Raw genomic sequence first — 13,597 nt, forward strand, 5'->3', positions numbered from 1 at the left:
GTTCACGATGGGCAGTTTCTGGTCCAGCTGGACTCTGCAGTTAACTCAGAATTCATGGGGCACAGGGGTTCCTGCTCTCCTGGATTTGTGTTTGAAGAGGGAGAGAAATTTGGTGTGTATCCTTCCTCTAAAGGTCAGAAGAGGATAGAGAAACACACCATTGTCCGGGAGTGTGAGTATCAGCCTGTGTGATTTGAAGATGCCCTTGATGCAGGAGATGCTGGCAGGGATCACAGGCAGCGTTGGGGTGTGGCAGCGTTGGGGTGTGGAAGCCATCCCCTGATCCTCCAGTGTGGAAACTGGGGGAGATGGGCTTTGGCACAGTAAGTAGCCTAGGCTAGGAAAACAGAGTTCAGCATAGGAGGCCTCTGCAACCACAATTCACTTAGCTCTTGGGGTCCACAGAGTCTGTCTGTTTAGCTCTCTGAAGCTCCCAGGAGACACCAAGAAAATGGCAGTTCAGTGAAGGCTTTGTAGGTCCTACAGGGTGTGTGAGCACTGGGTGGGGGCTGGGTATTTTTCTGGATCCCATGGTGGCTCTTGGCTGTGGGAAGCACTTAACCCTTGGCTGTCTTCTGCCCACAGACCCGTGCCTTGGAGCAGCAGCCCCATGACGGTGCCCAGCCATGCAATGTTCCTGGAAGGCTGTCCTCCTCCTCGCCCTGGCCTCGATTGCCATCCAGTACACAGCCATTCGCACATTCACTGCCAAGTCTTTCCACACTTGCCCTGGGCTGGCAGAGCCGGGGCTGGCAGAGCGACTGTGTGAGGAGGGCCCCACTTTCTCCTATAACCTCTCCAGAAAGACCCACGTCCTCATCCTGGCCACCACACGCAGCGGCTCGTCCTTTGTAGGCCAGCTCTTCAACCAACACATGGATGTCTTCTACCTGTTTGAGCCTCTCTACCACGTCCAGAACACGCTGATCCCCCGCTTCACCCAGGGCAAGAGCCCCGCAGATCGCAGGGTCATGCTAGGTGCCAGCCGGGACCTGCTGAGGAGCCTTTATGATTGTGATCTCTACTTTCTGGAGAATTACATCAAGCCACCCCCGGTCAACCACACCACCGACAGGGTCTTCCGCAGAGGGGCCAGCAGAGTCCTCTGTTCCCGCCCAGTGTGTGACCCTCCGGGGTCCTCTGACCTGATCCTGGAGGAGGGGGACTGTGTGCGCAAGTGCGGCTTGCTGAACCTGACCTTGGCAGCCGAGGCTTGCCGTGAGCGCAGTCATGTGGCCATCAAGACTGTGCGGGTACCTGAGGTGAATGACTTGCGGGCCCTAGTGGAAGACCCCAGGTTGAACCTCAAGGTCATCCAGCTGGTGCGAGACCCTCGAGGCATCTTGGCTTCTCGGAGTGAGACCTTCCGGGACACCTACCGACTCTGGAGGCTTTGGTACGGCACAGGGAGGAAGCCCTACAACCTGGACGTGACACAGCTGACAACGGTGTGTGAGGATTTCTCTAGCTCTGTGTCTACCGGCCTCATGCGGCCCTCCTGGCTCAAGGGCAAGTACATGCTGGTACGTTATGAGGACCTGGCCAGAAATCCAATGAAGAAGACAGAAGAGATCTACGAATTCCTGGGTATCCCCCTGGACAGTCACGTGGCACGCTGGATCCAGAACAATACGCGGGGCGACCCCACTTTGAGCAAGCACAAATACGGCACAGTGCGCAACTCTGCAGCCACGGCCGAGAAGTGGCGCTTCCGCCTCTCCTATGACATCGTGGCCTTTGCCCAGAATGCCTGCCAGCAGGTGCTGGCCCAGCTGGGCTACAAGATGGCCAACTCGGAGGAGGAGCTGAAGAACCCAGCCATCAGCCTAGTGGAGGAGCGCGACTTTCGCCCTTTCTTGTGACCTGGGTGTGGTGGGGGTGGGAGGCAGGTGGCTCTGGTTTTGCTGACGTGGACCTACTATGGGCCGTTTTTAACTGTTGCCTTATCTCTCTCCTCCCTCTCCCACCCCGTCTGTGTGTCCTTTCTACCCCTTGTTCGCTCCCCTCCCTCCTCCCTCTCCCACACCACCTTGTTGCCCTTGCCCACTTCCTTTTCTCCTGCCTCTTTTTGCCCCTGAAATTTGCACTATGGCTCTGGAGGGGAACACTGGGCAGAGGGCATGTGATGTGGGGTTACAGCCCCCCCACCCCATTTAGACACACAGATGCTGGGTCTCTATGCGGATGGGGACAACGTTTACAGGCACCCAATCACACATTCCCATGTGAACACAGGCACACGACCAGAGGCACCCAGCACATAACTTGTAGTTTTTGCAATTGTCTTGTCAAGCTAAGAGGATGGACACAAAGGGACCACGCCTCCCCAGTGTAAGAAAAGGGTCCATCCCAGCCCCATCCCTGCTCCCTCCCCCAGAGCAGGGCACCCGTCCCTTCTGCACACCCTTGCCTGGTGGTGAGCAGGGTTTTACTGTGAGGTGAATTGGGACTACTTTCTTTTTGTTTGGTTTGTGGTGAGCTTGTCTGTCCGAGTCTTGTGGCCCTAGACCAGTAATGGCTAATGAATCTTAGAAGTTTCTGATTGATCTTGGGGTCCCTCTGTGATATTTCTTTGTGTCAAAAAGAAAAAAAAAGACAAAAAAATGTGGATCAGTTTGCTAAATGAAAATTGAAATGCTTTATTTGTGTTTTCTGTAAATAAAGATGTGCAGTACTCCGAGCGTGGTTTGGGGAAACCTTCTGAAAGATTACCAGTGGGCTTTGGAGATAACACAAAGAAGGAGATGTGGGGGCTGGAGAGATGGCTCAGTTAAAAACACTGGCTGCTCTTCCAGAGGTCCTGAGTTCAAATCCCAGCAACCACATGGTGGCTCACAATCATCTGTAATGGGATCTGATGCCCTCTTCTGGTGTGTTTGAAGACAGCTACAGTGTGTCACATACATAAAATAAATAATTCAAAAAAAAAAAAAAAAAAAAGAGAAGGAAAAATGCTAGAATATCCCTTTAAAGTTCCTTTGATTGCATACATATAAAGGCTCCGCCTTGATCATATGATTTCCCCAGCCCCCTCCCTCCGACTCCCCCGTTTCATTCCCTCTAGGCGTCCCTGTTATCCATATCTCCTGCCACCCTCCATGCTGGCTTGGGGCTTTTGATTTTGTTTCCTTATCAGCTGAGGTGGGTGGTACCTTCTGGTCAGGGTGCTCAAGGTACTCAAAACGAGGCTTGGGGTTCAGAGTGGTCCAAGTAAAGAATCAAGTCTGGAGAACTGGCTGTACCAGAGGTCCCTCCTTTAGTCGGGCATTTTGGGGCCAGGGAAGCTGGGGAGAAGGGACATCTAATGCGCAGGAGGATCAGGGCAGGTGTTGCTTATTAACCTGCCCGGAGGCTGTCTTAGGAGCCGGCCACGTTTCCTGGTGCACGCTTCAGTGGAGTGTCTGCTGCGTTCACTCTCCACCTTCCCTTGGTGATCTAGCAGGCTCTTCTAAAAAAGCTCCCTGAGTCCTCACGCCAAGAAACATGCACAGCATGCATTTTCCTAAAATAATGAAAATGGCATGTTTTACCATGATTTAAGAACCAAAGAGAAACTGACCCATCTGCCTGGTTAGACCAGGTGACCCAGTATTAAACTCCTTCTCCCAGCAGACCACAACCCCCCAGGCTGCCATCTCTGAGCTCCCAGCTACATATCAAATTTACCATAAAAAACTTAAATCTTGGGCTTCAGGCCTTACCACTATCATTTCATGTATATGGTGTTTTGGTTGTATGAATGAATGTCTCTCTGTGTATTGTGTGCATACCTGGGAGCTGGGGAAGACAGACAGGCCTTACCACTATCATTTCATGTATATGGTGTTTTGGTTGTATGAATGAATGTCTCTCTGTGTATTGTGTGCATACCTGGGAGCTGGGGAAGACAGACAGACCTTACCACTATCATTTCATGTATATGGTGTTTTGGTTGTATGAATGAATGTCTCTCTGTGTATTGTGTGCATACCTGGGAGCTGGGGAAGACAGACAGGCCTTACCACTATCATTTCATGTATATGGTGTTTTGGTTGTATGAATGAATGTCTCTCTGTGTATTGTGTGCATACCTGGGAGCTGGGGAAGACAGAAGAGGTTGTTGGAAGTTAATGGTTGGTTGTCAGGATCCATGTACAAGCTGGGAATTCATCTCTGGCTGCTCTGGAAGAAGAATCAGTGTTTTCAGCTGCTGAGCCACCTCTCCAGCCTCCATCTTTGCTGTCTTAAGTGCACATCCCATTAAATACTTCTGTAGTGTGCAAGCATTACCACCGCCCTCCTCCATAACTTCATCCTGCAAAACTCTAAGTCTGTTTCTTCAAAACAACCTATCCCTATCTCTCCCACAGCTCCTGGCAACCATCTTACTTCCTGTCTGCATGTTTCTGACTTCAGTGAGTACCGCATATAAATGGAATCATGCAACATTTGTCTCTTGGTGACTGGCTTATTTCCCTGAACATAATGTCTTTAAGGTTCCTCACCTTGTACAGTACATCAGCTAGCTTTCCCTTTTAAGGCCAGTGGATACCACAGTTTACTTAGCTGTGGATCCTTCAATGGGCCTTGGGTCATATCCATGTTTCAACTGCTGTGATGCCTGCAATGTAAGAGAGTCTACCCAGGAGCATGAATGCTGGGTCCTCTGGCAATTATTCTTCATTCTATTAAGATCGTCTCTGTTCACCATTGTGGTCATGATGTTATATTATGTCTGTGTGCATACATTTCTGTATGTGGGCTGTGTAGCTGTGTGCATGTGTGCAAGGTGGCCAGGGAAAGGTGTCAGACATTTCCTGTCACTCCACCTTACTTCTCTGAGGTGGGGTTTCTTCCTGAGCCAGGATCTCATGGCCAGCAGCCAGCAAACTATATCAGCGCTCCTGTCTCCTTCACCCACAGCGTTGGGGTTACGTCACACTACACCTGGCTGTTACGTCAGTATTGGAATTTTGTAAACTCAGGTCCTTGTTTGCCTTGCAAACATTTTACTAACAGAACCATCTCTCCTGTCTCTGTACAGATTGCTATACTTCACAAGATTTCAATCCCTTTACATCCCTTTCAACTCTTCCCCTTCTCTTCCCTCTCAGTGGAAACCACCCTAAGGTGTGTGAGGTGACAAACTGGCCCATTTTCCCTCACCAGAAAGGTTTGGGTGGTGTCTTAGGTCATGTGCTCAGATATCATGGGCTCTGGCTCCAACTTTGTCACTAAGTTCCATCTTCCTAAGAGGTATTGTCCTTGGCTGTACAGTCTAATGGCTTCCCAAGCTGCAGAAAGGAGGAAAAATGAGAAAAGAAGGCAGGCACATGCTTACATGAGTGCAGTCCAAAAGTTACATCCCTTACCCTTCTGTTCCTGATCATATGAACATAGCCAGATGCAAGGTGGAGCTGGCTCTTTCATCTGAGCGGCTGTCCTGTGAAAGGGGTCGATAAACCCAGGGTAGATCTCCTTGGGACTCAGGCTTCTCCTGTAGAGGAGGAGACAATATGATCTGTACCAAGAAGCTAGAAAAGTCAGGATGGGTGGACTGGGCCTGGGCCTTTCTCTGCTTTCTGTTTTTTTAGGAGTTGTATCCAGGTCACGGGAAAGAAGAAGTCAGAAGATGTTGTGGTACAGCATCCTTTGTGGTCCCTGGTTGGCCATTCTAGTACCAGAGAAGGCTGACTTTAATCGGGACCACTGCTAGATGGTCCTTTCCCTGGTAAAGCAGATTAGTGTATAGTGTATTCATGTGTGCAGCTGTGTGTGGAGGCCAGAGTTTCCTCAGGGGCTGCCCACCTTGTTTTCTGAGTCAGGGTATCTCACTGGGGCTATGCTAGGCTTGGTGGTCAGTGAGGTCCAGTGCCAGGATTACAAGCACATACCATCCTGCCCGGCCCTTTAAAACATGAGTTCTGAGATTTGAACTCAAGTCCTTGCACCTGCACAGTAAAACTTTCCAGTCTGAGGCTTCTCCCCAGGCCCCCAAACAGCTCCCCTCTGATAGACCTGAGCCAGTGGCCTCTCTCCAGTGAGTGTCTTTCCATAGGGACTGGGGGATAGCAGGGGTTCCTTCAGCTGGAAAGAAGCACTGTCTCGATGGAAGGCTTACTGAAGGCTGCCTGGGAATGAGCCGCGTCCGGGTCAGTTTAAAGTGGTGGTACCTGAATTGGGTCTTAGGGAGGGAGGGCTAAGCATGAGAGAGCTGTTCCTTGGGGAGAAGCATGGGCCACAGTGTGGATGGGAGGCCTGGGCTGTTATGATGACCTGTACCAGGGATGTGTGAGCTGGACCAGCCCAGACCCTCATCTTCTTAAGCTTTTTTAATCTTAATTTTCATCTTAATCAAACTTTGCATTTACCAGGGATGTTTAACCCACAAGAGTCCCTCCCTACCCCCTGAGTCTCATGTAGTCCAGGCTGGACTTGAACTGGTAGCCAAGGATGACTTCAATTTTTGATTCTCAACCTCTTGAGTATTGTGGGCATGTGTTATCACAGTTGGTATTCTGGGATGTTGGGGTTGACAGCAGAGTGCAGCCCCATCAGGCAAGTATACTGACTCAGCCATGCCCCAGCTCTGCAGTAGAGTTTTGTTTTGGATGAACAAACCCTTGGCACTGAAATGTGAAAGTCTCCTGCTTTTAGGACGAGACCAGATCCTCAAGCTGTTCTGTGAAGCTCCGCACATGCCAGCCTCTGTTCTCCTTGGGTTGCACTCTTATCTCAGTGTTTATCCCAGCCCTCGAACACTCTGGGGTAGACTTCTGCCACCATGGCCGTCCATTTAAACATGCCTCCCTCTAACCATGGGCACCGTGGGCACCGTGGGCACAAGCTGTGTCTGCTCACACCTGCTTTGGATTTAGCCAAATGCCTTGTTTTGGTCAATAAAATGAGAACATCTGCAGGGGTAATGGAGAGGCTGTCTCGCTGTGTGAGGTGAGCCCCAGGTCAACTTTCTAGGGTGTTTCAGACCATAGGCTGGAGATGTAGGAACCCTAGTTAGTACTTCCCACAGCCTGGGCTGGATTGCTATGGGCTGAGTCTAGCTAGGTTTCTGATTCAGCACTGAGGACTAAAAGGATGTTTGTTGTTTTAAGATATTGAATTTTGGTACAACTTATTACATGGCCAGATCTGACAAACACAGAGACTCTGCTTCATGCCAGCGTCTGTACAGTTCATTCCTCACGCTTGAGTTCCTTTCCCTAGCTAAAGCCCGATCATTCTTTCCATCCCAACGCTTATCAGCACTCGATCATGGACCCTTATATAGCTGCTTCTCTGTCTTATATATGCTGACCACAGGTCCTTATAGCGTGAGCTCATTACTGTGGTGTGGTCACTCCTTTTACAGCAGGACAATAAACACTGGCTGAGGAAAAGAAGAATGAACAAAACAGGTGTTCCAGGCTGATAAGGCAGCTGGCCCGTCTAGGGCCTTCACATGGAGTGGGCAAAGCCTCTCAAGGATCTGCGAGCCTGGGACAGCTTGTGTCCTCCCAGGGGGTTGGTGGCATGCGCGAGGAGCCTGGGCTTTGCTCCACATCCTTCCGAGACATTCTTAGCCAGCACACAGCACACCAACATCAGCGATCCGGTGTCCTTGTGATGTCAACACCTGCCTTGATGTTTGTTGTTTTGCTGGGCTGACACCCTGAGTAACAGTGACTATCACATGGTCTGGATTTAAAGTTTACAAACCACCCTCACCTGTGAGTCAAGCTTTCCCAATGGTGGTTTCCTGCTGACTAAGGAAGTCCCTCCTTCTAGCCAGGAAATGATGCTCACAGTGCCACGTATACAGGACTGGCCCTGAACCCATGTGTGTTGTTCCAGAAAGCTTAGATCCAGAGGCATGCAGGAGTCACTTCCTGGTCTTGTCCCTAGACTCAGGGCCAGTCTCACACTGTGGAGCTGACACTGCCTGCATCCTGTATTTTCTTGCAGCATATACTTCCTCTGTTTGTGTGTTCCCACATGGTCACCTGGCCCCTCTTCCTACTAGTGGAAAACACATTACATGGAATCCTGGGGAGCCCAATAAGGACCCCACTTCCTATAAGTGAAGAGGATATTGTCCAAGGACAGACCCGCCCTCCTGGATCATCTCCTCTGAAGGAAAACCTCTCTCTGGGGAAGGGTCTCACTAAGCCACAAGCCTTTGCTGGTTGGAAAGTGCACACGTGGAAGAAGAGCCTTCCTGCACCCGGAGCAAAGGTAGCAGTGTGATGAAGGCTGCAGCTTGGCCAGAGACAAGCCTCATGAACAACTAGCCATGGTCAGACAGGTCCAACTGACACCACTAACTGTCACATACGTATGTGCAAAGGGAGCTCATGTGCACATTGAGGGGCTGTCTGGCCTGGGATAATGCAGTCCGCCTCCCAAGGTACCCACAAGACAATTGCTAAAACTCAGCACGGTTCCCGTGGGGCCATGAGAACACGGGCTCTGCTGAATTTGAGTCTTGCCTCTCCCAGAACTACTCTGACCAAAAGTCTGGCTCTAGGTCGCTGTCTGGCCTCTGCCATTTATTTACTGTGTGATTTAAGGAAAACCACTTAATATTTCTGTGCCCTCTGCTGTACAGAAGTAATCGTGAGACCTGCCTTCAGAGGGATACCACGAAGATGTCCTAAGTTTGGGTGGTATATTTAATTCTATAGAATAAAGCTTGGTATGTGGGGAGTGCTCAGTTGGTGCTAGCTATTGTCATCACCATCACCACCACCACCCCACCCCCCCAACCACCAGCACTATCATCACCACCATCACAATCAACAATATCACCACCAATATCACCACCACCATCATCACCACAACCATACTACTACCATCACCACCACCATCATCACCACCATCACGACCGCAACCACCACTACCACCAACATCATTACCACCATCACTACCACCACTGTCATGACCACCACTATGATCACCATCACCACAATCACCATCACCATCACCACCATCACCACCACCTCCATCAACACCATCACCACCATCACCATCTCCATCATCACCTCCACCATCATCACTACCACTATCACCACCATCACCACTACCACCACCATCACCACGATCATCACTACCATCACAATAATCACCACCACCACCACCACCACCACCACCACCACCACCACTTTAGCCATAGTGCCTCCTTAGCTACCAGTTGAACAAGTACATTTGGAGGTTGTCTCATTTGTACTGTTCAATGGCTACAGCATTACACTTCAGTAAGATGACCAATGAAGTCTGGTTGGCAAAGGCCTATGGCTAAAGTCTAAGGGGAGGGAAGCAAGGTAATTCTGAGAGTCCCACAGAATGAAGGCTGTGCACAGGGACAATATTGCTCATCCACAGTACGGTACTCACAGGCTTCACTAGAGGCTAGATGTTGGCCAACTGTTTTCATTTCATTTTTACTGCTGTGAGAAGGTAGCTGAGGGGAGAAAGCATTTATTTTGTTCCCGAGTGCAGTCAGTCATTCCTTACTGCGGGGAAGACATGGAGGTAGGAACTCAAAGCTGCTGGTCACATGATAGCGTCATTCACGGTTAGACACACTGCCAGTGTCAGCCTGGCAGATGACAGCAAGTGTGAAAGTGCCACATTGACAGTCATCGACAGGGAAGTCAGTGAGTGTGTTTGCAAGGGTGCTCAAAGTCCACAGCCCAACGTGTCCAGGGCACAAAGCCAGAAATGTTGCTATCACTTTTAGGCAGGATCTTCTAGAATCAACTGAGGTAACTAAGATGGCTTCCCACAGCCACATCAGCGGCGGACCTGATCTGGACAACTCCTCACGGAGACTCTTTCAGGATTCAGACTTCACTGATTTTTAGGATGTGTCAAGTTGACCAAACTACCCAGCACACCGGATGAACCTTTCTTTGGTCATATTTTCATGGTGTCAGGTTTATGATTGAAAGCCACCCGAGAGTCCTAAGCTAGATGCCACCTTTCTGTCCCTGTGGGGTCCCTGGGCTGTGCTGACTCTCTAGTCATGTCCTAGTTAAACCCCTGTTGCTGTCACACAATACTGACCAAAAACAACTTGCAGAAGAAAGGGTTTATTAGTCTTATACTTCGACATCACAGTTCATTACGGAAGGTCATCAGGACAGGAGCTCAAAGCAGGAACCTGGAGGCAGGAACTGAAGTGGAAACCATAGATGAGTGCTGCTTATTGGTTGGCTACCCATGGCTTGTCCAGTCTGCCTTTCTTTAAACAACCCAGGACCCCTGCCCCTAGTGGTACTGACTACAGAAGTTTGGGCCCCTGCACATCAGTTATTAATTAAGAAAATGCCTCAACCGACTTGCCTATAAGCCAATTAGATGGCAACATTTTCTCAGTTGTTGATCCTTCTCAGATGACCCTAGATTGTGTCAAGTTTAAAAACATCAACAACAACAAAACCCTAATCATTCCCATTTGTGAACGGCCAAGATTTCCCCCCCCCCAAAACTTGTTTAATAAATTCATTGATGAAGGGGGCTGTGGGACCTTGAAAGACACCCTGGTTTCCAGTTGAACTAAAGCATGAAACCCTGGTGATCCTGAAGGGACGGTAGGTGTTTCACCTGACTCCTGGGTACCAGGCACCTGTCACTAGCTACAGCCCTGCATAGATTTGTGGCTAACCATCACATAAAGGCAATGCCCTGAGCTCCTCCACAGGTAGAGGACATGACCACAGGTCACATAGGCTCAAGATAAAGCTCCATTTTAATAAGGTACCTAAAGGCCTGGAGACGTAGCCATTAAGCCTTCCCTCCCAGACACTCCTCCCTGCAGAAGGTATTTAATCTCAGGCCCACCCTGAGAAGTGGAGTATGGTTTTACTCATCCACTTTCTGCCACAACCACAAAAGCCTTAAAACCATGAACTGCCGTGGGGAGCCATTGAGAAGACGTTTACCTACAGAGACATTGTCTAATCTCCCGTAGAAAGCCTCTCTGTGCCTCTAGCCATGACTGTCAAACCAAGCTCAAGCCAAAGACCCTCCCCGTGGGACCAGCTGGAGCACTCCCTCTTTTCCCCCTTGGCCCCACGCTAGATCCACATGTGGGCCACACTCTATTCTCAGCTCTTCTGCAGCATCTAGCGGTGTCCCGATGCTCAAGAGCCTGAGAACCAGACAGCTGTGGCCTGTGCCTCAGATTGTGCTTCTGCACACCCGGAGTGGTGTCCTGCGGCTTCCCTACAGCCCAACACTCGCCCAGAGATAGCGTGGGGTAACCATGGTCAAACTTCCTGGGTGCTGCCTCCAAGAGCATCCGAGCCCTGTGGTGAGACAGGTGAGACCTGCAGCCCTATGTGGGGGCAGGAATTTTTTTTAAGTCTGCCTTTCCCTGGAAATAGCTAACCAGCTACATCCTCCTACTGAGACTTCCAGCAGACCGAACTTGAACACGCTCTGCCTGCATGACATCTGCTCTCTGCTCTCCCAGATAAGTCTCAGTCACTCTGAGGTGACTTTGGGAAGCTGGGTGTAACATCAGAGACAGGGAAGTCTTAGCCATGAGGGTAGCAGAAGGCATTTAGAACTATCCAGAGAAGAGAGACAATCTGAGTTAAGTGACAGGAACCTCACATTGAGACCTTGTCCTATTGTACCTCGCTGGATAAATGAGGGATCTTATCTATGGCCCCACAGTAATCTATGGACAGCAAGGGGAAACAGCATGCTCTCCTGGACTGGGGAAACAGCTCAGTCAATAAAGTACTAGCTTCGCAAGCATGAGGACATCAATTTGATCTCCTAAGCCTATATAAAATATTCCATGGTATGGTTGAAATCCCAGTGCTGGTGGAGACACGGAGGGCTAAAAGCCTGCCTCAAAACAACCAGAGTAAAGAGAAGCTGAGGAAGATATCTGAGGTTGACCTCTGACATCTACACAAAACCTCAGACACATATACACACATACACCTCGGCATGTATTTATAAAACACATACCCTCTAAGACAAATGAGTTCCTAAGGTAAGGCAGAAGAATGCAGAGATGAGAATGAGGCAGGCTAGCCACATTCTCCAAACACCTCTTCTGTCTTTTAAAAAGTCTACTTATTCGGCTTGCCCTGGAGAACATATGTTAAAGTCTCACCCTATTGTGGCAGAATCATCTGTTTTCTAGTGTTTCTAGTTTTTGATTTTTTGTTTTTGTTTTTGCATTATGGTTTTGAGACTGTGTTTCTAGTTACATACAAGTACAACATTGTTGCTTACTTCTTGTGAACTGAACCTGCCATCATTTTGAAGAGGTCCTGGTTACTGTCTGTAGTAGTTTGGATATTAAATACTCCTTGAAAACTCATGTGCTGGAGGCTTGGTCACCAGGGAGGGTCATGGAAACTTTAAGAAGTAGGACCTAGTGGAAATTCCTTAGGTCATTGAGGGTTATGCCATTGAAGAGGGCTGTGGACCCCAGGATCTTCCTTAACCCGCTTTCTTCTATGGCTCTCACTCTGATGTCTGCACAGGCTGAACGCAACGGGGCCGAGTGATCATGGGATCGATCCCCTGACACTGTGAGCACAGAGAACTGTCTACCTTTCTAAGCTGACTGCCCCAAGAGTGCTGTCAGTAGACATCATGATCATGGCAACTCTTATGAAAGAAAGCATTTAACTGGGGGCTTACTTACACTTTCAGATTATCATCATGGGACTGGAGGTGAGATTCTGATCCACAGGCAAAGATAGGAAGGGAATTCTGGGCCTGTCGTGGGCCTTTGAAACCTCGAAACAAATCCCCAATGACAGACTTCCTCCAAAATGGCCACACCTCCTAGTTCTTCTAATCTTTTCAGATAGTGCTACTCCCTAGTGACGAGCAATCAAATATATGAGCCTATTGGGGGCCATTCGCATTTAAACGATTACAGCCAACATGCCTGACTCAGCACGCATCTTCTCGTCTTTTCTAGTAAATTTTTTTTACCTCCACCAATTTATGTGTGTGTGTGTGTGTGTGTGTGTGTGTGTGTGTGTGTGTGTACATTATGTACATGTACCATAACACATGTGCACTTATGGTAGAAGTCAGAGCCTTGGGCACGTGCTAGGCCATTACCACTGCACTACATTCCCGGAGATCTTTGTGTCTCACTTGCCTTGGACTGGCCTTGAAATCTCTTCTGTCGTCTAGGTAGTCCTGGAGCTTGATATTCTCCTTCCTTGAATTCCTGAGGAGCTGAGATTTCAAGCCCATGCCTCCAGGCCTAGCTGCTTTCCCAAATTATAAATTTCTTCCTATTCTTTTGGTGGAGCCTTCGACACTGCAAACTCCTTTCTGTGTATCCAAGCCCAAAGTTAATCAATATCTTCGTTCTTAGCTTGAAAACACACTTAATGCCTTAATGCACTTTAATTCTATTCTCCTTTAAAACTTCTGTGTGTGGTGATGCTCTTTTGAAGCTAACATACTGCAGTTACCTTTTCATTTACTTATTTAAAAATAATCAACTTATTTAGGGTATCATTTGGACGTAATGAAATCCATTCATTTCAAGTACGTTGTCTGATAAGTTTGACAAATGAGTACTTGCCTAATTGCTTCCATGATCAAGATGTAGAATTATCTCTTCTATCCC

General features: G+C 49.0%; 1 protein-coding gene across 1 annotated transcript; it reads left to right on the top strand.

Moving 5' to 3' along the window:
- Positions 1 to 626: 626 nt before the first annotated feature.
- Positions 627 to 1,862, top strand: CHST1 (carbohydrate sulfotransferase 1; the record flags this gene model as incomplete). The annotated part of the gene is made up of 1 exon (XM_080931338.1): positions 627 to 1,862. The coding sequence occupies one exon, from the start codon at positions 627 to 629 to the stop codon at positions 1,860 to 1,862; it is 1,236 nt and encodes a 411-aa protein (XP_080787464.1).
- Between the last annotated feature and the right edge of the window lie 11,735 nt (positions 1,863 to 13,597).

The sequence above is a fragment of the Micromys minutus genome (genome assembly GCF_963924665.1).
Source record: "Micromys minutus genome assembly, chromosome: 17".
Lineage (NCBI taxonomy): Eukaryota > Metazoa > Chordata > Mammalia > Rodentia > Muridae > Micromys > Micromys minutus.